This window comes from Pagrus major, chromosome 16 (assembly GCF_040436345.1).
Source record: "Pagrus major chromosome 16, Pma_NU_1.0".
Classification (NCBI taxonomy): domain Eukaryota; kingdom Metazoa; phylum Chordata; class Actinopteri; order Spariformes; family Sparidae; genus Pagrus; species Pagrus major.
In genome coordinates, this window is record NC_133230.1 from 8,007,680 (window position 1) to 8,034,273 (window position 26,594).

The window sequence follows — 26,594 nt, forward strand, 5'->3', positions numbered from 1 at the left end:
TTACTTACTCTGAACTTGAGTACATCCATTTCCATCTCCCTTTCACTTCCAATCCACTATATTTTGGAGGAAAATACTTAACTTTTTTACTCTGTTGTATTTTTTCAATTGTGGAGGAAGTACTCAGACCTTTAATTCAGTAAAATAGTGATGCCACAGTGTACAAATACGAGTACAAGTAAAAGTCCTGCATTCAAAATCTTACTTATGTGAATGTACTAACATCATAATACTTGTTTATACCTTTATCCATTATAATTATTGATGTATTAAACATTAAGTTCACCCAAAAATGAAAATTCAGTCATTATGCTTTTTAGTACTTTTGGGATGTTTTGATACTAATACTATTTATCTTTTATTTTTGATTATATCATCTTTCTTGTAATAGAGTAAATCGACACTGTGATATTGCTACTATTACCCAAGTAAAAGGAGTATTTTTCCACCACTGTGTTTACAGTCATATCAACAATAAGTCATTAACAAATCCTCCGCCAGGGGGCGCAGTGTAGTTCGAGTTTTTGTTCAGGTGTAATGGCCCTCGGTGGCTTCCGTATCAAAACACATAACGTCATTTTGGAGCGAAAGTTTTCGAAAGACCCGACGTGATGGACAGGACATGGAGGCGTATGCTGCTTAAAATAACCTGACAAATCCGTCATATTATATTTTTAAAGACGTCTTTCAAATAGCGACACGAAGCTGCTGTAAAGATGGAGGGACTGGAGATGTCTGCGATGATACCGGCTCTTCAGGAGCTAGCCAGGTGAGTAAAGTTGGCTAAGCTAACCTGTTAGCAGTAAACTCTGAAGCTGCTCTAAGTTGAAGTTAGCCGTATAAACTTCAGTTAAGTTGATTAAAACCTTCGCTGTGCCATGTTTCCATAAATAACCTTACACTCTGTCGGTGTGTGCAGTGCCAGCGCGGCTGAGTACGACCAGGCGGTGCAGAAACCTCGACAGATCCTCTGTCAGTTCATTGACAGGATACTGACGGATGTGGACGTCGGTAAGTCAGGATGAGGTGGACAACCTCAACAATATCAGATGCACCTGTCAGTAAAGCCCAGTAAAGAGGTAGACCACAGCTTGGTAAAACTATAAAAGCTTCAAGAGTGTGTCTGTTTAACTTTGAATCGTTCAAACAATCCCTGTTTGTGGCTCCTCAAAGCAAATCAATGTCTATATCAGCCCTCCTGCTGCAGGTTGCATTAAATAGTAAAGCAAAAAAAACAAAACAAAACAATTCTCTTTCTTTTTTCACCGCATTTGATCATTTTGTGACTAAAGAGAAGTTTCTAATCCCCAGGCTGTAAACAAGTTGGTTAATTTATTCTGTTGTTTGTCTGTCTTCCAGTTGCCCTCGGGCTGAACAAGAAGTCCAGTTCGGAGCCGGCCTGTGTGATGCTGCTGGATTTTTTGCAGCATATAATCAAATCCTCGTCACTGATGTTTGCCAACCCTGCCTGCCAGCCTGCCGAGTATCCAGACACCACGCAGAGCTGCACCGGTACGAGTTGGTCTTCAAAAATCTGATTTGAAAATGTGAAAAATTGCTATTTATGTTAGAATCTTATGTGTTTTCTGTCTCCACCTCTGATTTGTCCTCATTCCTTCCTTGATTCAGACTTCAGTAAGTGGGTGGCAGTGCGTTTGCTTCGTGTGGCAGCAGCTCCAGACTGTGACGTGATCCACAGGCGGGTCTCTGCAGTGCTGTGCTCCTTACTTCACACTCTGAGAGCTCGGGCGCCGTTCATCTGCAGCGGCCTCACTCGGGACCTAATTTTTTTGTGCCAGGAACTCAGTGACATCCTGTACACGCATGTTGCCACGCTGGCAGGAAAGGGACACACTCACACACAGAAACAGTGGCCCGTAACACTTGAGTGCTTCAGGATCTCCTCCGTTTGTGCCTCCACGTACCTCACCCCCTCAACCCTTGCGCTCTCCTCTCCTGCTGCCCTGGAGTCGCTCTCTGCCATGACGATCGAAGTCGTAACTGACGTCCTGAGGGGGGTCTTCTCCCGTCGTGATGTCAGTGTGGCCTGGGAGACGGCTTGCGCCTTCCTGGCCAACGGCAACACCAGGCTGAGGAAGACCTCCATGGTGATGCTGAGGAACCTGGTGGAGCTGGGAGGGTTTCCTCAGATGCAGTGCCACGAGTTCTTCACGGCCTACCTTCACTTGCTGGAAACACACTCCTACACACACACAGCAAACACAAACTTGGATGAGAAAGATCTCTATGAAGGAGAGCTGCTACACCTGACTCGCTGTGTGTTTCAGTCATCTGGTGTCTCTCACTCACACTTTGAGCCCATCTATCTCTCGCAGGTGTTCGAGTGCGTTTGTACTCTTGGCGGGGCAGGCGTCAAATTGGGGACAGAGGTTAAAGAATCACTCTGCTGGCTCTTCAGCTTCTTGCTATCTGTTGGAGCAGTTTATGAAAGTGCCGTGTTGTTAAGAAGGCAGCGAGTCACCGAGGTCTGCCGGATGCTGGCAAGCACCGTCGGAACAGAAAATCAAGCTGAAGTACGATTCTCTTCTTCATGTTTCTTTGTAAAATCTCTTGCTTTTACCTTTGACAACATTTGTCACAAATTTACTCTCACTCTTCATGTTCTTTAGTGCGTGGAGGGATTTCTCCAAGCTGCGCTGAAGGCTGAGACTGTGGCTGTGATGCAGAAGTCAGGAGACGGAGAAACTCCTGCGAAGAAATCCTGCAAATCTGCCACCAATGACAGTAAAACAGCCAAATCAATATCAGAGTGAGTTTATAAACATTTACATCAATAATAGCCTATCACAGATATATCGGTACCAGCATATATGTTGTCCTATATGCACCGATATGAAAGAGATTATTATTACTTGAAAAATGTGGTTTTAGGGTGTCTAATAATGTGTAACTTTCACTTACTCAAAATGTGGTTTGTAGCAAATCAAAATCCTTATAAACCTGTATCGTAAAGCTGTATTACTAATCAATAAAATTTCTGTCTTTAGCGAGGTGGACATGCGTGTTCACAGTGAGGTTTGGGCTGTGGTGAACAGTCGGCTGGAGGAGCTGCTGACCTTATTGAACTCTGACTCTGGGGAACAGGAAACCACACAGACTCTCTCTGCCCTGCAGGGTGTGGCCCTCATCCTCCACCTAGCAGCTCTCTGCTGCTCTCCCACCAGGTAATACGCAAACATTTAGTCATGCTCTCTTTCTTTAACATTTTCTTTTCCTTTCTTACACAATAAAATTCAAACTTTCAACAATATTGTTTCCAGGAATGACTACCTTTGCAGACTGCAGTTTTGTGACAATCTTTCACTGAGCTTAGTCTACTTCCTTTCTTTGTTGACAGCCCTTCTCCTCTTCTCTGGGTGCCCCCTGAGACTCTGGGCAGAGCCTTGAAGAGCTGTCAGTCAGTGTTAGAAGGTGGCACTCAACCCATCTCAAACCAGGATTACTTCCAGTCCGCTGTCCAGACTACTGTTGGGATCTTGGACTCCATCCTCTACCTGACGAGTAAGGATGTATACTCAGAAAAATCACATTATACATGCTGTTCCTATGTATTTTATTTGCTTGCTTTGGTATTTATAAACCATTTATTTATTCATGTCATGACAAAAGCATATTGTCAGTTATTTTTGACATTATTTGCCACAATTGAGTGTAAAAACAAGCTTTACTCTGAATTCTGTGGCAGGAATCAACCCCAAAATGCATCTTTTCGAGTAGAGTTTATTGATCACTATCTACTTGCATCATCATGTGTGACTTTGTGTATATGTCTAGTGAGCAGCCACAGAGAGGACAGGATCCAGTCGCGAGTGTGTGTTCTACTCTCTCTTCCCTGGGTGTGTGAGAACAAGTCTGTTTCAGCCTATAAGGGTTCAGGATTCCCGCCCTGGCTGCCCACCTTTGCTCAGAGACTAAGCTTCTGCTATTGTGAGTATTTGACTTCACTGGTCCACCTATAGCTGCTACATGCATCTTTTTGTGAAGTAAGGACCTAAATATATGTAATATTTTTTTCACTAGTCAATTTCCATTGTAAAAACTCCAAATTGACGTCAAACGGTGTGTTTCTTTCTAGCATCTGAGATCCAGGCAGACTGTGTGTCACTCCTGGCCCTCCTGCGTCCTGGTGTGTGTGACACGTGGCGCGTGTGTGTATTTTCCAAGACGTTGCAGAGTGCAGATGAGGTGGTGAGAGCGGCAGCAGTCAGGGCCTTTCCTCTTCTTCTTCACCACCTGGGAAAGAAACACCACAACCTCATCGGGACTACTCTGCTGTACGCACATTTAAAGTTATAACATCACAAGCACAATCGCAGACTTTTGTCATCATGTTAATGGTGTGTGTTTGCAGTTCCAGGCTGGAGGACAGTTCAGAGAAGGTGAAGACGGAGCTCGCCAGGATCATTGGTCAGCTGAGTTGTATCCAGTCAGGGCTCTCCCAGCTCAGTGACACCCGCACAGAGTTCAGTCGTCCTCCTGAGATCCTCTGCCACCAAATCAGCCTAGCAGCAGAGCATGCTGGGAACACCTCTCCATCCCTCAGGGCGAATGTTGTCAAACCCTTCCTGCCACTGCTCAGAGGGCAAGCTCCAAGTAGTGTTAAACAAGGTACTTTTTTTGTTTGTTTGTTTATTTGCTGTTTTCTTCCATTACAATCTTGCAGAAAGCATAAAAAAAACGTATACTTACTTTTTAATTTTGCTTTCTTAGCTTTCCTAGAAGCTCTGCCTCACCTCTGCCGGCACGTGAACTTGGTTGGTGGAGACAGCGACTCCCGGGCAGTTCTTAATGCTCTGATTGGTCTAATGGAGGACTCAGATCCAGTAGTCAGGACACGCTTCAGCCAATCAGTGCGTTTCTTGCTAACAGAGACCACCAGGAACTCGGAGCAGGACTCTCTGAGCGAGGTGAGAATTACCAGTGAAATGACTCAAAATGTCTGTACTTTACACATCTAAAAGACCTCACGATATTGGGATTATTTCTTATAAAAATACTTGTTTGATGGTATGTGTTTGTGTGTCTTCTCGTTATTCAAGCTCCTGGTTGCCCGTCTGAAAGAGGCATTCAACAACGCTAAACTCAACAGAGACGACGAGCTGCGTAACACTCTCATCCTCACTACTGGAGAGATTGGGAGGTACGGGTCACCTTTTGTCTGTATGAAGAGCAAAAAGTAGCATCACTAGCTGTGTTGTCATCACTCAGATATACCTTAATTTGCTCAGCATAAAAAGTATGTTTATTTGTGACCAAAACAAGAAAGCAGGGACAAGAAACAAGAAATTTTAGACTATGCGGAAATCTAAAAGATATCGTTTTGGTTGAATTCATCTCTCCCCTCTTTTGTTAGAGCGTCTCAGGGCAGCTTGGTGTCGTTCTCTCTGCTGCGGCTGCTCCACTGTCTGCTGTCCAAGTCGTCCCCGGTGTCTGTGGCTGCGTACGCTCAGATCAGAGCCCTCGCCACCGCCAAGGGTCTCAAGCTTCAGACCCTCTTCAGCCAGTACAAGAACCCAATTTGCCAGGTATAATATCTTTAATACTGCTGCAATAAACGTGGGCTATAAACATACTGGTTTTAATTTGTTCTTTCTTCGATGTGTTTAGTTCCTGGTGGAGTCACTACATTCACGTCATGCGTCAGCCTTGCGGAGCACTCCCGATCAGGGCAGTGAATCAGCCAATCAGAGAGAGCTGGCCCTGGACATCCTGGCTCAGATCGCACATGCTTTTGATTTCCCGGACCTCCACCGCTTCCTCACTGTATGTCAAACACTGAACTATACAAAATCTAATTGAGTGATAGTACATTAATACTGTATTATGTATATGTGCATGTGTGTACGTGAGTTAATAGGTTTCTGTGTCTACTTGTGCATGTAGAGGACCCTGCAGGTGCTCCTGCCCTACCTGGCAGCCAAGGCGAGCTCCACTGGCTCCGCCCTCATCCGTACCCTGGCCAATGAGCTGAAGGCAAACAGGAGAGAGATCCTGATCAACAACTTCAAGTACATCTTCAGCCATCTGGTCTGTTCCTGCACCAAGGAGGAGCTGGAGAGGGCTTTCCACTACCTACAGGTATTAATCTGTCATTGTCTGAACATTGATGCTACAGCAAAGACACTGTCAACAGAATCTACATTTCTCAGCTCTCATCCCCATCGAAAATAACCTACATATGAATAGAAGAAAGAAATCATATAAACGAAAGACAGATTTCATTATTAAGTGTCACTGTCACCAAAATTAATGAAACAGCTTGTATGATTTAAAGCACAGGGCAAAGCAACCTTTGGAATAAATTAATATTAAGGTCGGCCAAAACTCTCAAGAGCATTAATCAGATAATGACACTTTGGCAGTGGAGTGAGTCCCAGCTGTGTGACAAGGCTGATAAATAAATCAGTGGTGCTGAAATGGCTTTGCTCCATAGTAATGAATAAGTTTAGCAGACTGATTTATGTTTGTTTTCCTAATGATATGCCAGAGTGAGACAGAGATTGAACTGGGCTCTCTGCTGAGGCAAGACTTCCAGGGTCTTCACAATGAGCTGCTGCTGCGCCTGGGAGAACACTATCAACAGGTCAGAAAGTTCAACTACAAATCCAGCCCTTCTCAGCATATATTCCTGCTACACTTGAGTGAATTCTTCTCAGTAATTAATTATCTTAATGTGGTTTACCATTGCAGGTGTTCAACGGACTGGCGATTCTGGCTTCCTTCGCGTCCAATGACGACCCGTATCAGGGTCCCAGAGACATCACTAAACCAGAACGCATGGTATGTGTGAGTTAGATATGGTGCAGCTTCATCTTGTGCTTTGACTAAGGCCTTGTCCACACGTACTGGGGTATTTAGGGAAACAGAGTTTTAAAACAAAAATGATCTCTTTTTTTACATAACATTCAAAGTGCACAAATGCAGATACAACACAATAAAATAAATGAAAGACAAAAACAATTTCACAGGAAAAAAGCTATAAATAGCTGAAGTGTCCATCTTTTCTACATAAACTAAGACAGGCTGACATTTTATCGGGAATCTGTATTTTTCCTTGTATGACAGGCGGACTACCTTCAGCCGAAGCTGCTGGGAATTCTCGCCTTCTTCAACATGCAGCTGCTCAGCTCCAGCGCAGGAGAGAAGGATCGCAAGAAGCTGGTGTGTGATCCACAGCTGACAACTAATTTAATACCTTGTATTTTAAAATGTATTCTGTCAGTGAGAGAATTCACGGAGGTCCTGTTTGAAGTCAGTACTAGTACAGTCTGCTTAGCTTGTGTAGTATAAAAGTGTCCACCTATTTTGTGTGCAGGCGTTGACAAGTGTGATGGCTCTAATGCGACTGATGGGCTCCAAACACATCAGCTCTGTCAGAGTAAAGATGATGACGACGCTCCGCACGGGCCTTCGATACAGAGAGGACTTCCCTCTGCTCTGCTGCCAGTTAGTAAACACACTCACACACACTCAACCTGACATGTTACAGACTGACAAGACAGACAATTCCTAACTTTTAACTGTTAAATACTTGATTAACTAACTGATACTGTGATTAACTCAAACACCTGTGTCTGATTCTGTGTATTAAATCCGTCTTCCTGTTTGAACAGGACGTGGGAGTGTTTTGTGAGGAGCGTGGAGCCGACACACTTGGGCCCTCTCCTGAGTCATGTTATTGTTGCACTCCTGCCCCTGATCCCACTGCAGCCCAAAGAAACAGCCGCTATTATCCGCTTCCTGATACTGGACAACAGGTAACACACACAAAAAATAAAATATAGGGATTTTGTCATTTTGGCTCATCAGTTTCTAAATGTACACATTCACTGGGCAAAATAATAACTATTAAGTAGATAGTTCCCATCACATGCGCATAATTAAAGCATCGTCATGTATCGGCTGTCATATCGGCAGAAATTATCATTTCAGGCCGATGCTGATATTTCATTTTAAAGCCTTTGTTCACTGATACGACGAATTGCCGATATTATCATGCATCCCAAATAAAATTAAGATAAATGTGGAAAAATGACCAAACAAAGCCTGTTAAGAATGTTACACATCCAAACTTGTAAAGTTCATAACCAAAATAATTTTTAATAATTTTGTTTTCATGCTTTAGTTTAAATGTTACTTTTTACGTCAAAGCAACATTTTATAACCTCAAAAAATAGTACCTGAGTTTTTCTACACTGAAAAATAAAATGAATCAAATAAATACAAAACTACGGAAGCCCAAAGGGCCATGCATTCATACATTTTATTTCCTCCGTTTTCCCGTGATAACGAGTTAATTTCATTTGTTTTCTCGAGATCTCGAGTTATTATCTCGAAATAACAACTGCCATTTTCCCAAGATAACGATATAATTAATTCGAGATCTCGAGATAACGAAACTTTGTTTTCCCGAGATAACAATATAATTAATTTGAGATCTCGAGATAACGAGACTTTGTTTTCCCGAGATAACGATATAATTAATTTGAGATAGACCTGAGATTTCCATCACACACAAGCGGCATGGCATGTCAGTTAGTCTCTCAGTCATCATCCGGTATCCATGGAGACGCCCAGGACCTCGTAGCTGGTCAGCTATGTAATTAACAACAACATCAGGCTCACTTAGATTGCGCCGCTGATATAGCTGAAGCCTTGCTAACAGTCTTTTTAGATTACGCACACTAATGTGTATATTATCTGTGGCGTAATGCTATTTCAGCCTGTGTCAGGCCTTGATTGAAAAGATATGTGACGTGGTGATCGATATGCTCCTGCTCCTCTGACATTGCTACACTGAATCGTGTTTCCTGCAATGATTTAATATACTACACTATCGTTTTGTTTTCTCAAGATCTCAAATTGATAATATCGTTATCTCGGGAAAACAAAGTTTCGTTATCTCGAGAAAATTATCTCGGGAAAACAAAGTTTCGTTATCTCGAGATCTCAAGAAAGTTATCTCGTTATCTCGGGAAAACAAAGTTTCGTTATCTCGAGATCTCAAGAAAGTTATCTCGTTATCTCGGGAAAACAAAGTTTCGTTATCTCGAGATCTCAAGAAAGTTATCTCGGGAAAACAAAGTTTCGTTATCTCGGGAAAACAAAGTTTCGTTATCTCGAGAAAATTATCTTGTTATCTCGGGAAAACAAAGTCTCGAGATCTCGAGAAAATTATCTCGTTATCTCGGGAAAACAAAGTTTCGTTATCTCGAGATCTCGAGAAAATTATCTCGTTATCTCGGGAAAACAAAGTCTCGAGATCTCGAGAAAATTATCTCGTTATCTCGGGAAAACAAAGTTTCGTTATCTCGAGAAAATTATCTCGTTATCTCGGGAAAACGGCAGTTTTTATTTCGAGATAATAACTCGAGATCTCGAGAACAAATTTAATTAACTCATTATCACGGGAAAATGGAGGAAATAAAATGTATGAATGCATGGCCCTTTAGGGCTTCCGTACAAAACAAAGCCCATGTTTTGATTTAGAAATGAGCAGACAATTAAAGACTTCCGACATCAGAGATCTAATTCAGTCATTTTCCCACAGGGAAGAAGTGAACGACTACCTCCATGAGATTTACTTCCTGCCAGACCACCCTGAGCTGAAAGACATCCACACTGTTCTGCAGAACTACAAGAAGGTTAGTATGGACAAGAAGGCGATCGCGATGAAGTAAATGAAGGTTGCTGATGGTGATGAGGGTTATTTGTCGTCATCAGTGATGTTAAAGATATAATATCCGATTCCCTGCAGCTGACAGCCAGCAGCAGTGACCTGGCCGAAGCGCTGCAGCTCTCCATGAGAGCCGTACAGCATGAAAACGTTGACGTCAGGATTCATGCACTGACCAGCCTCAGAGACATGATGCACAGCCAGCAGGTACACGAACATACACACACATTTTAAGACAGCCACCTCAGAAAGGACCAGAGCTCAAGCCTGTTGTTTTTAATCTTTGATCCGCTACCATAAATATTACTTTTTGTGTGTGCAGGAGTGGCTGCTGCGGCAGGTGTGTGCAAGTGAGGCGGTGGAGCCGGTCATCTCCAACCTGGTGTCAGTGCTGCTGAAGGGCTGCCAGGACTCAGCCCCAGAGGCCCGGCTCCTCTGTGGGGAGTGTCTGGGGGAGCTGGGGGCCGTGGACCCCGGACGTCTGGACCTGTCACACACACACACCCATGGTGACCGCAACACCTTCGTGGTAAGAGAGACAAGACCAAAGCTGTACATATATACAGGGCACGAAACTTACAAATTCACAGTTTTACGTATTTCTTAACATTTTTATACAGCTGACTGACATAAATTGAACACAAAAAGCCATAGACAAACATGTATTTGTTTGATTGAGGATAAAAGTCTATTTTTCTTTATACAGAGTGGGGTTGATGATCCCAACTTCGCCTACGACCTTCTGACTGAGCTGACCAGAACATTTCTGGCTTACGCTGACGACGTGAGAGCACAGGACTCTGCTGCTTATGCAATACAGGTACACACACACACACGTGCTACACTCATACTTGACACTGTGTGTGCACTTTGGTACCTTTTCTGTGCTCATCTCATGTGTTGGTGCACCGCAGGAGCTGCTGTCCATCTTTGAGTGTCGTGAGGGTCGAACCGACTCACCAGGGCGCCGTCTGTGGAGGAGATTCCCAGAGCAGATTCAAGAAATACTGGAACCACACCTCAACAGCAGGTACTAGAGTTTACATACACACTCTGATCCTGTCACACATAATTCAGCAAATCAAATATGAAGTTTCTTTTCCTCTGTTTTCCCTCTCTGTCTTTAGGTATAAGAGCAGCCAGAGGGAGGTTAACTGGTCCAAACTGAAGAAGCCAGTGTACTTGAGTAAGGGAGGCAGCAAGTTCTCTGATTGGTCGGCCACCTGGGCTGGATACCTCATCAGCAAGGTCAGCTGATTTATCCTTCACTTTAGAAAGGCCAAACAGATGCACATCAGTTGGATCATGTATCATCTCTTCCAAATTGTCGGATATTTAGCAGTTTTATCATATTTTATTATAATTATACTTGCTTTCTGTAGGCCTTTTTTCACAGATTATGAAGATGAAAACCAAAAACAAAATAAACACATTTAAGGAAAATAATTTAACCATTTTTATGCATTTGTTGTCAATTTCCCACCTTTTATTAAAAAAGTTTCATTTTGTAGGTGAGACATGAGCTGGCCAGCAGAGTCTTCACCTGCTGTAGTTTCATCATCAAACACGACTACAAGGTCACAATCTACCTGCTGCCTCATATTCTGCTCTACATGCTGCTGGGCTGCACACCTGCAGAGCAACGGGAGGTGAGGAAACATCTGCATCATGTGCACTTGCACAAGAAGTTTGTGCAAATTTGGCTGAGTTTTTTAGTAATAATAACACGCCTGCTTCCAGGTAACGGAGGAGATGCTGGCCGTGTTGAAGGACGGGGATGGAAGAGGAGGAGGGCGGTGTCAGGAGACTGCCTCCAGCCTATCACAGCTCAGCATTCAGACTGTGTTCAGCATGTTGTCCCACCTGATGCAGTGGAGTCGCCACATCCTGTACTCCAAACCCAAAAACAACGGTTAGAGACCAAAACAAAAACATACTCTTTTCTTGCTTGGTTCATATCTTGAGTGTTATTCAAAGAGATCTGAAGACTGTTCTGAAATCACCTGCGTTGCATAAGTCAGCAACAACAGAACAGACAATTACTAAGATGAAAATATGGGAAATATTCACACATATTCACACGTATCTGCATGATTACATTCATGATTAATTAAGGCTTGAAGTAACAAACAAAAATGTTTTATTGCAGAGAGTGGGGATTATCAGCGTGTGGTGGCCTTCCTAAAGGGTATCCCACAGGACGTTCTGGCGAAGGCCTCTCTGCGCTCCAAAGCGTACACTCGTGCCCTCATGCACTTTGAAGCCTACATCTTAGAAAACAAGGAGAACATACAGGACCATCTCACCTTCCTGCAGGTCAGACAACAAATTAACTGTCATTTAAATCTATTTCTTTGATAACATGTGTGAGCGCATTTCTTTTCCCTCTTGATTAATCCAAAAGTAGTTGCTTGAGAACATGTCGACATGGTGCTGGTTTCTTCGAGGCATAATACCAATATATGTTGATGCTTCACAGAACTACAGTTATTAGAGTTTTTGGTGCCATTTGACATCAAAATCAGAATATTACAAAGTTATACTTTCTGATTATAATCTACAATATGACAAATAAAAGCAGGATCATATATTAACTAATCAGACAGATGTTCAAAGCGATTAAATATGTACTAAACTAAAATGTTATTTATTTATTTATTTATTTAATTTTGCAGACACTGTACGCTGCGATGCATGAGCCCGATGGAGTAAGGGGGGTCAACGCCCTGAGGAGGGAGGAGCCGTCGTTACGAGAACAGATACTGGAGCACGAGAGCATCGGGCTGCTCCGAGACGCAACTGCCTGCTACGACCGAGCCATACAGCTGGAGTCAGACCAGGTACACACACACACACACACACACACACACACACACACACACGCTCACACACATTTTAGTGTTTTTTGACCTGGAGTTGCTTTTAATGTTTAAAACCACACCTATTCCCGACTTCAGGAATCAGCGCTTTGTGATTAAGAGTCATTATTGCTTTTATTGTTTTTATTGACGCCTATGAGTTTTATCAAGGCATGCCAGGAAGATAACTGTGTGCTGTTAGCTGTTGAATCTTTCTGTAGTTCTTTCACTGTTGCCATTTTGCCTCTTGTGTATAGATTGGTCACTATCATGGGGTGATGACCTCTATGCTCGGCCTGGGACAGCTTTCAACAGTCATCACTCAGGTCAATGGAGTACTGGCCAACAAGTGAGACACACACAAAAACACAAACACCATCTCATTCTCACTTAAGATGCTTTATAATTCATAGGAGGAATACATTGTTTTTTGTTAATGTTAGTCAGTTATGGTGCACTGAATTTGGCTGTGTTGTACACATTTAGGCAGCAGTGGAAGTCGGAGCTGAACACCTACAGAGTGGAGGCAGCTTGGAAGCTCGGGCAGTGGGACCTGCTGGAAGATTATTTGAGCTCAGGTAATAAAATACACAGATGTCTGTTGGTGGCAGAAATAGATATCTACTGGTTAACAAAAAACAAGTTAATGCTAATTTTTGCACTACTGTTGTGTCACTAGACCGGCAGTCCAGTACCTGGGGTGTGCGGCTCGGCCAGTTACTCCTGTCGGCTAAGAAGCAGGATGGAGAGACTTTCTACGAGAAGCTGAAGCTGGTGAGGAAGGAACAGGTCGTCCCTCTATCAGCTGCCAGTTATGAGTGTGGGACCTACCAGAGAGGATACGAGTACATCGTCAGGTCTGTCTGTATATTCATGGATTCACTTATATTTCCTATGTTTGTGCGAGGGATTAACTTGTGAATCCAAAATCTGTGTGTGTGTGTGTGTGTGTGTGTGTGTATATCTGATAAGGCTCCACATGCTCAGCGAGTTGGAGCACACTTTCACTGAGCTCCAGAAACAGAGGGAACGCTCCGCCCCCAGTCTCAGCCAGCTGCCTCTTCATTGGTCTGACCGCCTGGAGATGACCCAGAATTCATTCAGGGCCAAGGAGCCAATCCTGGCCCTCCGTCGTGCCCTGTTCAGCCTGGGACCACAGTAAGGATGTAGAAAACAGGCATACGTTATCATTTTGTCACCATTATTTTTTGTAGCACTTTTTTAAGTATATATTAACAATATAGCTCTGTGCCTTGAACTTCTCTGTTTTTATTAAGAAGCTATTAGCTTAGTTAACCAAAACACAGTTGCCTGAAATAATGCACCTTATAATGCAATTATTTATAATTGCATTATAAGGTGCATTATTTCAGGCAACTGTGTTTTTCGTGAGTACTGTGGAATAAAAGCCATCTGAGCTCCTGACAAAGATATACATTTGAACAAAACCAGTGTCAATTAGGCCACATCACAAATCAGGCCTTGTGTTGCTCTGCAGGCCGATGAGCACGGAGCTGGTCGGGGAGTGCTGGCTGCAAAGCGCCCGGGTGGCCAGAAAGGCAGGACATCACCAGACTGCCTTCAATGCACTACTGAACGCGGAGAACACACACCTGGCCGAGCTGGTCACAGAGAAGGCCAAGTGGCTTTGGTCCAAGGTAAAACCAACCTGTAAATTCAGCCAATTAACAACAGGTAGCAGATTAAAAAAATTACATATAAGACTGTATATTCATGTGAAATGTGCTTTTTTTTTTAGCCTGCTGTGATTAGTAGCTCCTTTTACACTGCATACTTTGGATTCTTGATTTCTAAGTAAATACTCATAAGTATGCATCATGCATTTAGTTACTTTATAAGGAAACATGATTTTTAACCATACAAATACACAAAATAACACCACTGTGTTGATCTAATTTCAGGGCGATGTACATCAGGCCCTGATCGTGCTGCAGAAGGGCGTGGCTCAGTGTTTCCCTGATGATCAGCCACTGACGGACCCTCGCAGCCTGCAGACTAAAGGCAAGGCCATGCTGCTGGTGGGACGCTTCATGGAGGAGACGGCCAACTTTGAGTCCAACGCCATCATGAAGGCATACAAGGTAAAAGCTATGACTTTTGTATGATAGTAGACTGAATTTCTCCAGGTGGAAAAATGTGATGTGAGGGACATTTTACAGACCAGTTAAGTAAAAATAATTAACCGGTAGTGCAGAAAATGTTAGTTGCAGCTCTATTTTAAAAGTGTGTTGTGTGTTTTAGGATGTGACCAACCTTCTGCCTGAGTGGGAAGATGGAAACTTCTACTTGGCCAAGTACTATGACAAAGTGATGCCAATGGTGACGGATAACAAGCTGGAGAAACAGGGGAACCTCATCCGATACATTGTCACATACTTTGGAAAGTAAGTTGATGTTATCACTTCTGATACCCAGCCCTTTAATTGACCACAGACTCAGTAGTTTCATCCTTAATCATTTACTTTGGGTTGTTTCCCTTCCAGAGCTTTGCAATTTGGTAACCAGTACATCTACCAGGCCATGCCTCGCATGCTGTCTCTCTGGTTGGATTTTGGAGCCAAAGTGTGCGAGTGTGAGAAAGGTGGGTGGTGAATAATAATTGTAACAGCTGAGACAGAAAAATATGTAAAAGCATTCAAATGTTGTCTACCTTTTCCTCCACCACAGCCGGGCGAGCTGACAGACAGATGCGACAGGAGCTGGCGAAAATCAACACGGCGGTGAGCGAGAACTGTGCCAACTTGGCACCATACCAGTTCCTGACCGCCTTCTCCCAGCTCATCTCCAGAGTGTGTCACTCCAGCGACGAGGTCTTCAGCGTCCTCATGACCATCGTGGCCAAAGTCTTCCTGGCGTACCCCCAACAGGCCATGTGGTTAATGACTGCTGTTTCCAAGGTAGGCGTGTGTGTCTGTGTGTGTTCTGTCTCCTCATAACAATCAGGGTTTTGTGTACTGAATCTTTGCACTTCCATTTGTCAGGGCATGTTCGAGAAGTTTCAAAATCTAATCTACCATGTAATTGTTTGTATGTCACTGTGTGTGAACTCTAAACCTTTTTCACTCATTTCCTGTACAAACATAAAAAAGTTGTGTGATTGAATGACCAAATGTTTTGGCACCTGCACAAACACGCAAGACTACTGAATTGTTTTTACGAAAATACCTCATATGCACTCCTGACTGTGTGTTTTGTTGTGTTTTGTTCAGTCTTCCTACCCGATGCGCATGAATCGCTGTAATCAGATCCTTAAGAAAGCCATCAGTCTCAAGCATTCCTTGGAGAAATTCATCGGAGATGCCAACAGGCTGACTGACAAGCTGCTGGAGCTCTGCAACAAGCCGGTACACACACACAAATTCATTTTTTAACTCAAGATGACAAATTGATAAACAATTCTCAATATGGATTAGTGTTTATAAATGTAAGTTCATCATAAAAGTGATAAAGCATGTGTTCACACTATGTTCTTCTGCACATTTAATGTTACTACTATTTTGATAAATGCCTGTTTTAAAGGCCTACAATGGGATTAAAAAGCAACAATCAATTTTAAATTTCTGATAATTACTTCTGCATGGCGATGCATCTGAGAATTGTTTATTCCTCAAATCCTCAGGACCAACATTAGACAAGATTAGATTATCATAGATCAAATAAACATTTATTGATCCCCTTCAGGGACAGGAGTGTTTGCAGACAGATAAAACAAAAGAAAGGGAGCACCAGGTTCATGTTTGCGTGAATGTGTCTTTCAGGTGGACGGTAACAGCACCACCCTCAGCATGAGCGTTCACTTCAAGCAGCTGAAACGTCTGGTGGAGGAGCCCACCTTCAGCCAGATCCTGATCCCGCTGCAGTCGGTCCTCATCCCCACGCTGCCCTCTACCAGCGGGGCAAACACACAGCACGATGCCTTTCCCGGACACTGGGCGTACCTGGACGGCTTTGAAGACATTGTAAGAGAAAGGGGGGAAAAGATGTTGTTTGCTTGGAAGGTGCCTGAGAATACTTGATGATTTTATCTCACCAACCGTGGTTACAAAGATGTCATGATCTCAGAAAATCTGATTTTAAGATCACGAAAGTCATCTTGTGGTCGAACAAGACTCATAAACCTGACCTGTGTGTGTGTGCGTGTGTGTGTAGGTGGAGATCTTGGCTTCCTTACAGAAGCCTAAGAAGATCAGTCTGAAGGGTTCAGATGGGCGGAGCTACACCATGATGTGTAAACCTAAAGATGACCTGAGGAAGGACTGCAGACTGATGGAGTTCAACTGCCTCATCAACAAGGTGGGTGATATTTTAATAAGATTTATTGGTTTACAAGAATACTTGTACACTCATTTTGTTTTATCATTCATTAATGTGTTAATAAATTAATATTTTTATTTTATTCTACTGTGCACGTGTATGTGTGTGTGTAGTGCCTACGTAAAGATGCTGAGTCCAGGCGGAGGGAGCTACACATCCGAACCTACGCTGTGATTCCTCTCAATGAGGAGTGCGGCATCATCGAATGGGTCAACAACACCGCCGGACTTCGACACATTCTCACCAAGCTTTATAAGGAGAGAGGTATTTTCCTACATGAAGCTAATAAATAGAAGAGAAGATTAACAAACTGTCAGCTTAACCGTTGTGTTGAATTATATTTGTATGTTTGTTCAAGGTATCTACCTCTCAGGCAAAGAACTCAGGAAGCTTATTCTGCCAAAAACGGCTCCCTTTGAGGAGAAGATTCGAATCCACAAGGAGGTGCTGTGTGCTCGACACATCCCTGTCTTCCACGAGTGGTTCCTCCGGACTTTCCCTGACCCCACGTCATGGTACGACCCACCCCACAATTCTTTCTGCAATTACTGTACATGTTTGAGGTCCACTGTTGCGCTAGCAAAGTCGATAATAATAATTTGAGAGGAGCAGTTTCAACTCTGGATTTTAAGTTTTTAGGTGGATGTATATTTGATATGTTCAGGTTTGACGTTGCATTTAGGATCAGGGTTGAATTTGGGGATAAAATGTACTTTATATATGTAAACCACTCATTGCGTGTGTTTACAGGTACAGCAGTCGCTCTGCGTACTGTCGCTCCACTGCTGTGATGTCCATGGTCGGCTACATCCTGGGTCTGGGAGATCGCCACGGAGAAAACATCCTCTTTGACTCTTTCACTGGGGAGTGTGTTCACGTCGATTTCAACTGTCTCTTCAACAAGGTTTGTGTTTTTCTCGAATTGTTCTAAAGTCTAGATTAATTATGAGGAATTTATGTTATAAATCTTTAAACAGAAATCAAGGTAATTGTTTTATATATTGTTTCTATGTACTACCATTTTTTGTCTCCCTTTTTCCAAATTTCTCTAATGCTCCTTCTCTCCCTCTCCACTAGGGGGAGACATTTGATGTGCCAGAGGTGGTTCCTTTCCGTCTGACCCAGAATATGGTCCACGCCATGGGGCCCATGGGCACCGAGGGTCTCTTTAGACAGGCCTGTGAGGTCACCCTGAGACTGATGAGAGATCAGAGAGAACCACTCATGAGGTACACATGTAAATACTTCATGATTATCAAATATTCCTTAAAACCTAGTTTATAACCTGTGTATAGTGTTACGATGAGTTACTTAAATAAAACCATGCTTGAAAAAACAATGGATTTCTAATTTACTTGACTCTTAAAACGTGATTATATATGATGATGATGTCACAGAAACTTAATGAGTAACTCTGTTTTTTGATTTGTCTCCCAAGTGTGCTGAAGACCTTCCTACATGACCCGCTGGTGGAGTGGAGCAAACAAGCCAAAGGACTTTCTAAAGCTCAGGCCAACGAGACTGGAGAGATAGTTAACGAAAAGGTGTGTGTATTTCTTTGATTTTGCCACTGGAAGTATGTTTACATACATTTAGAGCAGCATGCATGTCTAATATAACCTTTAAATGTCATATTTTTAGTGTAAGTTGTACCATATTGTCTTATCTTTCCCCTTCTTCTCCTCCAGGCTAAAACCCACGTTTGTGACATCGAGCAGCGTCTGCAAGGAGTAATAAAGAGCAGGAATAAAGTGCTGGGTCTTCCGCTGTCTATAGAGGGACACGTCCACTACCTCATACAGGAAGCCACAGATGACAAACTGCTCTGTCTGATGTACCTGGGCTGGGGGCCCTACCTGTAAAACATGCACTGAAGTTAAAAAAAAAAAAGAAAGGGAGGAAAGTCATTTAACATGCTTTCCTATGATAAAAGAAAGAAAGTAATTACAACACAAAAACTTTTATTTACCCATGAATGTTTGTTGAAGGCTCTTTCGAGTGCCAGTTTCTGTTACAGCACTTTCATCACTGTTCAGTTTCCTGTTTTCTGGAAACGAAGGTAACTTGTTTTGCATTTCTGTTCATTCTCTCATAATAAAGGATGTGTTTTGCAGATTTGATTTTGCCTGTAAATGTGTCTGTGAGACCTGTGTCGTCTAATCTCTTAACCCTGCTTAGATTCTCTTAAGCGGTCGGTTTAAATCTCCTCTCGGTGTGTGTGTGTCTGTGTGTGTGTGTGTGTCTCTCCTCTTGCACATACCTAACGGTCCAATCAGCTCACCTTTTTCACAGGAGCACCAATAGGAGCTAAGTGTTGCTTGTGAAAAGCCTTATGAGGCTGAAGACTAGATGAAGTTAGTGGTGTGGAATATCTTCACAGTGTCCAGTCATGGGCTCCGACACACAAAAAGTGGCTGTATTTTTTATCATGGTCTTTCTCATTCTTGTTAATGCATGGCTGCTTTTGCAGGTTGCTTTTGGATAGAAGGCTTTCAAACCGGAACTGGATTACTTGCATTTTTTAGAGGATGGGAATGAGTGACTCCTGTGTTTTTACATCATGCAGTATGGCAACAATATGCTGGAGCTATTCTTTGGGATAACAATGACCTGTGAGCTGTACCATGATGTGGCTTTGACTGACGAAGGAGCATTTTTATTAGAACAATTATCAATACGGAAAACCACTGAATGTTAGTTGCATTTTTTTGCATCTGATTATCTTGTTTTTTATGTTTAGTCATTGTGTAGTGCAGGCTATGCTTTTATTTTGAAGGCCTTCGCCGGAAGTATGGGATGCTCTGCTTTATCGATCATTAGGATCTAATTTTTTTTCATCTTTTTGTCTGTATTTTAATGCAGTTTAAGACGGCTATCAAAGTCTATAGGTTGACGGCAGTTTTGCTGTGTAGCACCCTGGTGTTTGGAGCATCCAGCATGGCCGGAGGATAAACTGAGCAGCACACGCAGGTGCCTCCACTTGCATCTCCTTCGTCTATGTGCGGGGCTGGTCGGCGTTATCGGGCTGTAATCTGGCTCAGGTTCATAGAGAAGGGAGGCTGAGAGGCCAGGACGAGGTTGACTGGCTGTTGTTGTAGTTGTCGTGGGTTAGCGGGCTTTTTATAGCTGACGCCAGCTCCGTCCTGCTGGACCACCGGGGAGGACGCTGCGCGACCTTGCAGACGCAGACATGGACCTGACGCGGCTGGCGGTGGATGCGGGTCAGTTCATCAACCGCGCTGTTCAGGTAAAAAATACAAAATACTCTATTGTATTCCATTCGCGTCGAGTGTCTGCAATACTGTCGTTTTTTAAAGTGGTTGCATGGTGTTAATCTCAGTCTGTAATCCTGCTCTAGTACACCGGGGAGAGTCTTGGTCAGGCGGATAAGACAGAGTTGGACCCCGGGCTGGAGGAGCTCCTGGCCCGGGCAGACGCCACCAAGACCTGGACGGACAGGATGATCTCCCAGACTGAGGTTTTACTGCAGCCCAGCCCCGGTGAGAGAGAGCATATTGTTCATCTGTGCGTATTTATTCATTGAAGTTGTCTGCAGCTGCAGTGCTTCATTTAAGTCTTAAAGGGGCAGTCTGTATATTTGGAGAAGAAATTCAAACCCAGAGATTTATTGTTTACAATATTATTGACAACATAATAATATTTTTCCATATGTGAATAAACAAGCTGTTCTCAGAGGTAAATAAGGTCCCCAGATCACTGTTTGAATCTAGAAAGGTGGCAGGGTCCGCCACATATAAACAAAGTGAAACAGTATGAAATTGGCTATTCAGTTTATTCAGTCCTGAAAACATAGTTTGTTTATGTAGTTTGTTTAATAAATCAGTAAATGAGAATCTTTCTTTCCCTAAAAACTACATAGTGCACCTTTAATTCATCCATAGCGACCCTTTAGAAATTGTCCTACATATTAATTGTGCATAAATCGTCTAATTAAAGGTGTTGGTAGGAGCTGTGATATCAGTGAGTATATGAAGTTTATAAATACATGATGTTTTCAACAATACTTGAACATTCAAGATGTTGTATTGTACATGTAGACACGTTTGCGTCACACCACGACCACTTGTAGACGTCACCAACACGTGGGCTCTAGTCGTCGTGGTCTCCTTAAAACCACTGAATGATGACGACTATGAGTCTTCACCTCTGCCCCCCCAAGGCCCGTATTTCCGCTCTGTTTTTTGCCATCCTGCAATATATGTGCTCTTCTGTTTTGCTTTGACTGTAATTGGCCTGTTCAGATGAATAGGAACGGTCATTCTTTTGCCTGTTTGAATCCAATTACCTCAGCTAATGGATTCAAGAGTGGACGTGGTCTGTAATCTATCAAATAAGGGGAGCATTCAGCTGCCAGAAGTAATAGTCTCATACGTCAATTTATTAAGGATGTGTTTGCAGATCATGTCTTTAATCTCTGTGAGGAGCCATTTTTGTTTTCTTTAGATACACATCGGTTTCTGACGAGGGATTGCAAACTGTTTTTTTTACATTATTTTATAAAAATGTCGGTTTTTATCACTTGTCCTTGTAGATTGAAATATTAATTCTATGCAGCGAGTTAAGTAGCTTGATTAGTGGTGTTTTAATAGCATGCATTGTACTGACATCCGTTTTGACACCCATGTTTTGTCAGTGGCTTTTTAGAAAGGATAACCCTTAAACCTGAATATAGCTCTCTGATCCCTGATGAACAGGAGCGCGGTTAGAGGACCGGCTGTATGGGCATCTGGATTGGACCGTCCCACCACGGCCTCGTGCAACTGAGGCTCTGGGAGACCAGATGATCCAGGCTGGGATGGAGTTTGGGACCAATACACCCTATGGTGAGTATATGTGAATATGGATAATGTTGATTCCACTTTTCTTCTCCAGTATGGACATGTTGAAATGTTCTGAGACAGCAGCATGTTCTGTGTTCAGGAACGGCTCTGCTCAGATGTGGAGAGGCTCAGAAGCAGCTTGGCGAGGCAGAGAAGAAGTTCGTCCAAAGCACCAACATCCACTTTCTCAACCCTCTGAGGAGGTTCTCTGAGGGGGAGTACAAAGCTATACAGGTGACACACGTCTGAATCCATACCCGTACACACCACCATTGTGATTGTATGTTTGGGCACCACACTCAGCAACTGCATTTCTAATCTGTGTTCCTTTATTCGGGCCCACTCTGTTGTTTACAAATTGTAAACAATAAACATGGTTTATTAAAAAGTGTGTGTGTGTTTTGTTTTTTCATAGGATGAGCGCAGGATGTTGGTAAATAAGCGTTTGGACTTGGACATCGCTATTGCCAGAGTGAGGAAAGCCCACGAGGCTGACCGAGAGGCCAGAGTGAGTTCCAATAACCTTTTCTTTTTTAGAAACGAGAACAGTTTTTTTTTTTTATACCTGTATCATACCGGGATCGATCCAAAAACTTAAAACCTTTTTTTTTCTTAATCATGCAGTGAATACAGTATCTTCTCATCCCATGCTTTTCCCTGTCTCTGTCAGAACCTGAATGCAAACCCCCTGGATGACGACTACATAGCTCATGTCTCCTACATGTTCAGCTTCCTGCGTGTTAAATGGCTGAAGGTCAGTGACGCTAAAGTGACATGAACATCGTCAGGCACACTTAAGCTTGCTGTTTGGTCATTTGTCCTTCTCCGTCTCTCTCATCCAATCAGATATGGGCTCAGGAAATCTCTCAGGTGAGTTTATCTTTGCTTGCACATTGTTTCTGCTGTAATGGAGTGAGACTACTTTGACTCTTCCAGCAGTTATACTGTGAAATTGAGTACGGCCCTGTTAGTTGCAGTAATAGTTTTCTGTTGTTTAGTTCATTTAGAGTTAAGCCCTTCGGGGATATGGGTTTTGCTAATGGGAAATTTTCAGAAAAATAGCTGGGTATAATTGGAAAGACCATAAAAGGCTTAGTGTGTGTGTGTGTGTGTGTGTGTATGTGTGTGTGTTGTAGGCTGAGATGGAGCTGAGGATCTGTCAGAGTTTGTTCGATCGTCAGTCGGAAATGACAATACAAGTTGCGGAAGGAATCAGCAACATTCACGTATGTATATAAATGTATGCATTAATATTTGTAACATGAACTTTAAAGTATCCAATGCCCAGCAAAATGCTATTGTTGTGTCTTTTTTATTCCAGATCAACCACATGCGGACCCTGACTGACTTTGTGGAGGCTCAGGCCTGTTATTTCGACCAGTGCCACCAACATGCTCAGGACCTTCAGAAACAGCTGGCCAGGTCTGTATACAACCTAAAAACTAAATCTTTAGTAGAGCTAAACTAATGCAAGGAAGTTCCTCATTGCTTAGGAAATACCAACATTGTTTTTTTCTTTTTTATGCCTCAGGTATTTTAAATGAATTATGAATGAAGTTTTCTCACAGTTTTCCAACAAAGCATTACCGAGCTAAAATTTGGAGCGGAGGTATGAGTCTTTTATTGGACACTGACAAGATTGAAAAGCAAATGTAGTACAACATGGGATCCAATTTTTTCATCCAGTCAAAGCTATAACCCAGTTGGCAAAGAAGATGCCAAATTTTTACCATTTCTAGGAGCCAAGACATCTGTGCTCACAGAGAACACAAGACTATTGAGAATACGTTTTAAAGAAAAAATACATTTTTGGTTGGTTATGAATTTGTTTTTCTCCTTGCAGCATTCCAGCAGTCCTCTGCTCCAATAACTGGCAGTCGGCAGTTAATGAGCCATCAACAAGCAACCATGTAGCCAATGATGCTGTCGGGTTAAATCAAGTCATTCCACTTCCCGTAATCGTCCACCAACTTCCAGAATTCAACCAGGACTCGTGGACCGTGAATCCAGCAGATTCCTCTGTAAACACACAGCCAGTTAATCAGACAAATAACAACAATAACAACACCCTCTTCACCGATGGCCAGGCAACCACCAGCTGTCCAGCGAGCGACCATCATGTCTGTACATCAAACCTGGTCGGTAACCCAACAGATCAGATCTCAACACTCAGCAGAACCAACGGTGCAGATAGTCTAACAACAACAGCTTCCCCAACTTCTGAGCTCAGTGGAACGTCAAACGAGTCCCAGGCAGCAGATACAGCAGCTAGTGAGACCATAACAACCGCCGACATGGATACGGAGAACTTGACAACCAATGGCACGGCTACTGAAACCCAAACAACCAATGGTACCGCAAGCGAGCTGCCCACCATTAATGCAGAAGATGTTCAGGAGTCATCAATTGACGGTCAGGCTGGGGTTCACTAAAGACTAATGTCTGGTGGCGGGGGATGTGACATGGCACTCCCTATAAACCTTGTATTTCACCTGAAACTGCCTGATGTGCGTTGTTGTCGGCTCGGATTGGGTGTATTGCCGCCTGTCAAAGAGATGATTTTTATTTTGTTGTGATCAATCGCTGATCGTGTCCTGAATGAACCCAAAAGCTAAAGATTTATTATTATTTTAATCCAAACCATGATCTTTCTCACTAGTTTTGTTGCTTAAACCTAACCAAACTGCAACTGAAAACTAAAAAAATCAAAAACCTCTAACCACACATGGGTCAACAACTCCAGCTGCATGGAAGTCATATGCAAGATCCACACGTCCAGCACTACTTGTCCACTTCTATACCATATCATACCTTCCTAAAGGCTTTCCAGCAGATAGCTTCTCATATGACCACCCAAACACAGATGGGATGAGGTCAAATAACCAATTGATTGAAAAATGTGCCCTCGAGCACGGGCTGAGACGGTCACCACGCCCATCCAGGCGAAATACCAAGTTTTTTAGTGAGAGCTCATGTGACATCTAGCCAAAGACACATCAGCTGCGATGGACTTTGATTGGAGAATACAGACTATATTAGAAAGGAGCAGATACACAATCATTATTAACATGTCGTGTAATTAAGAAAACATTAATTAATCCCATAGGGAAGATGATGTGAAGTGGTTGTAAAAGTGCTTATTTTTCTAAACGTGATATAGTGCCACAATAACTTTTAGCCTTTAGCCAAATTCATATATTATTCATGTTGTGTGAAAATGCTGACTGTTGAGTATCAGTCCCCTCTTGTGGCAATGGATGTCTACCCTTGTAATATCTCCTAGCCTGTGGCTGGGAGACGAGGCCTGACTGACTGTTATATTTGCAATGTGCGATTTATGAAAAGTTGTTTTTCAGTCCGTGAAACTAAATCTTTATTTTTACATTTAGCTAAACAAGAGAACTAACAAAGCTTTGTGCCAACTGTATGTTTGTATATTTGTCCGTGTGAAAACGTCCGCTCACATGCGGGCGTCTGTATGTTTGTGTTCATGTCTGTCAGTGACCCGTGTGCACTCACCTGTGTTTACAGCGCCCCCAAACCTGTGACACCTTTAAAGAGAGGTGTGTGTATATATATATGTATGTGACTGCCACCTCTTGACACGTGTTTCTATAAGCTGAGGTCATTTTCCATATGAAACATGTCACTTATGTGTGTCGGGAAGTCCGAGCTGAACAGGACCTTTATGCCGGGTTATAAAATATGTCTCCTCATACGTACTCGGGGTGTTTCCCCACCAACACACAGTCAAATCACATATTCACTTTTACCCTTTTACCCCCTTAAAGCCCCCACTAGGTGAAATGGGTAGAAGTTTCCAAGTCCAGATGTTGTTAATTTTCCTTCATGAGGGCAGCCCCGCTCTACTGTGGTGTGGGTCTACTCTGGGGACCCTGGATGGAAACACACATTAATGTAGCGCTGGTCCTACTGATGTAATCGCCCACCAGCTCTAAGCTCTACGCTTTTGTCCCAATACGTAAAGGTGTGTGTGTATGGATGACCGCAGTATACACAGTTGTAGCTGCTGCCAGCTTTAAATGCAGTCATTACTGAGTCACATGTACATTGAGCTGATGTCAGCGTGAGGTCGGAGTTTTCACTTGATTCATGTAAAGATGTGGAAATAAATATGCAAACAGTGATGTCGAGGTGTTTTTGTTGTTTCCTCATTCTGCTGCTGATGCATTTGTTATAGCAGCCAAACCTCCTGACCTAGATTTACAACAACAACCATTTCCAGGTTGAGGTTTTGATCAGGCTTCCCAGGTGAAGTCTGATAATATTTTAAAGGTGCAATACGTAAGAATTGGCCACCCGTTGAATTAATGCTCCAAACATGGCCGCTGACTACTGCTAACTATAGCTGCCATTAACTAGTACATTAACTAGTAAGTAAAGACATTTCTTGTCTTGCAACTCAACTGTCGTGATTACAAACAAGGGGTTCTGTAACAATTTATCAGATGTAATGTGACATGTCATACTTGCTTCTCGTTGAGCCCACTACCGGTCCTGGTGCCCATTCTGACCCCGCACCTGAAGACCTCCACCTCCAAAGCCGCTATGAGGAGCAGAACTAACTCGTAGCTACAGTACGCAGCGGTTACAGGCTGCTTTCAGGAAACTCAAAGGAAGGCAGACAAACTGGAGAACAGAAAACATTTTTTCAATATAATGTGATCCAGTTTCACCAAACTCATTGGCTGAGTCACTATTCACCCTAAGCAACATTAAAATGATTTTGAAGCTGTTATTTTGATGTGAAATGGTTACGTAATGTTGCTAAAGAGGTAAATGCTTTAAATCATGCTGACACATTGTGAGTCTTCACTGATTGCAGTGCATTACTAATTGTGT

General features: G+C 42.9%; 2 protein-coding genes across 2 annotated transcripts; both read left to right on the plus strand.

Annotated features, from left to right (window-relative positions):
• Window positions 1–596: 596 nt before the first annotated feature.
• On the plus strand, window positions 597–19,005 carry atr (ATR checkpoint kinase). The gene is made up of 48 exons (XM_073484316.1): window positions 597–769; window positions 920–1,011; window positions 1,360–1,512; window positions 1,630–2,534; window positions 2,631–2,770; window positions 3,009–3,185; window positions 3,359–3,522; window positions 3,796–3,948; window positions 4,097–4,295; window positions 4,373–4,629; window positions 4,732–4,928; window positions 5,061–5,161; window positions 5,375–5,546; window positions 5,629–5,784; window positions 5,905–6,099; window positions 6,509–6,604; window positions 6,712–6,801; window positions 7,087–7,182; window positions 7,337–7,467; window positions 7,635–7,778; window positions 9,572–9,665; window positions 9,779–9,904; window positions 10,020–10,226; window positions 10,404–10,517; window positions 10,612–10,727; window positions 10,825–10,945; window positions 11,209–11,346; window positions 11,438–11,609; window positions 11,847–12,013; window positions 12,373–12,537; window positions 12,813–12,904; window positions 13,042–13,133; window positions 13,235–13,412; window positions 13,528–13,713; window positions 14,054–14,213; window positions 14,478–14,657; window positions 14,818–14,960; window positions 15,060–15,157; window positions 15,244–15,473; window positions 15,786–15,920; window positions 16,335–16,535; window positions 16,726–16,869; window positions 17,004–17,154; window positions 17,249–17,405; window positions 17,641–17,794; window positions 17,968–18,119; window positions 18,329–18,434; window positions 18,579–19,005. Exons 1-48 carry the CDS (start codon window positions 717–719, stop codon window positions 18,750–18,752), a joined length of 7,824 nt encoding a protein of 2,607 aa, XP_073340417.1. The 5' UTR covers window positions 597–716; the 3' UTR covers window positions 18,753–19,005.
• A 916-nt stretch (window positions 19,006–19,921) lies between these two features.
• On the plus strand, window positions 19,922–25,846 carry LOC141010856 (endophilin-B1-like). Its single transcript, XM_073483981.1, has 10 exons — window positions 19,922–20,137; window positions 20,249–20,390; window positions 21,606–21,734; window positions 21,832–21,965; window positions 22,147–22,239; window positions 22,402–22,485; window positions 22,578–22,601; window positions 22,868–22,957; window positions 23,053–23,153; window positions 23,575–25,846. Exons 1-10 carry the CDS (start codon window positions 20,081–20,083, stop codon window positions 24,161–24,163), a joined length of 1,443 nt encoding a protein of 480 aa, XP_073340082.1. The 5' UTR covers window positions 19,922–20,080; the 3' UTR covers window positions 24,164–25,846.
• The last annotated feature ends 748 nt before the right edge of the window (window positions 25,847–26,594 follow it).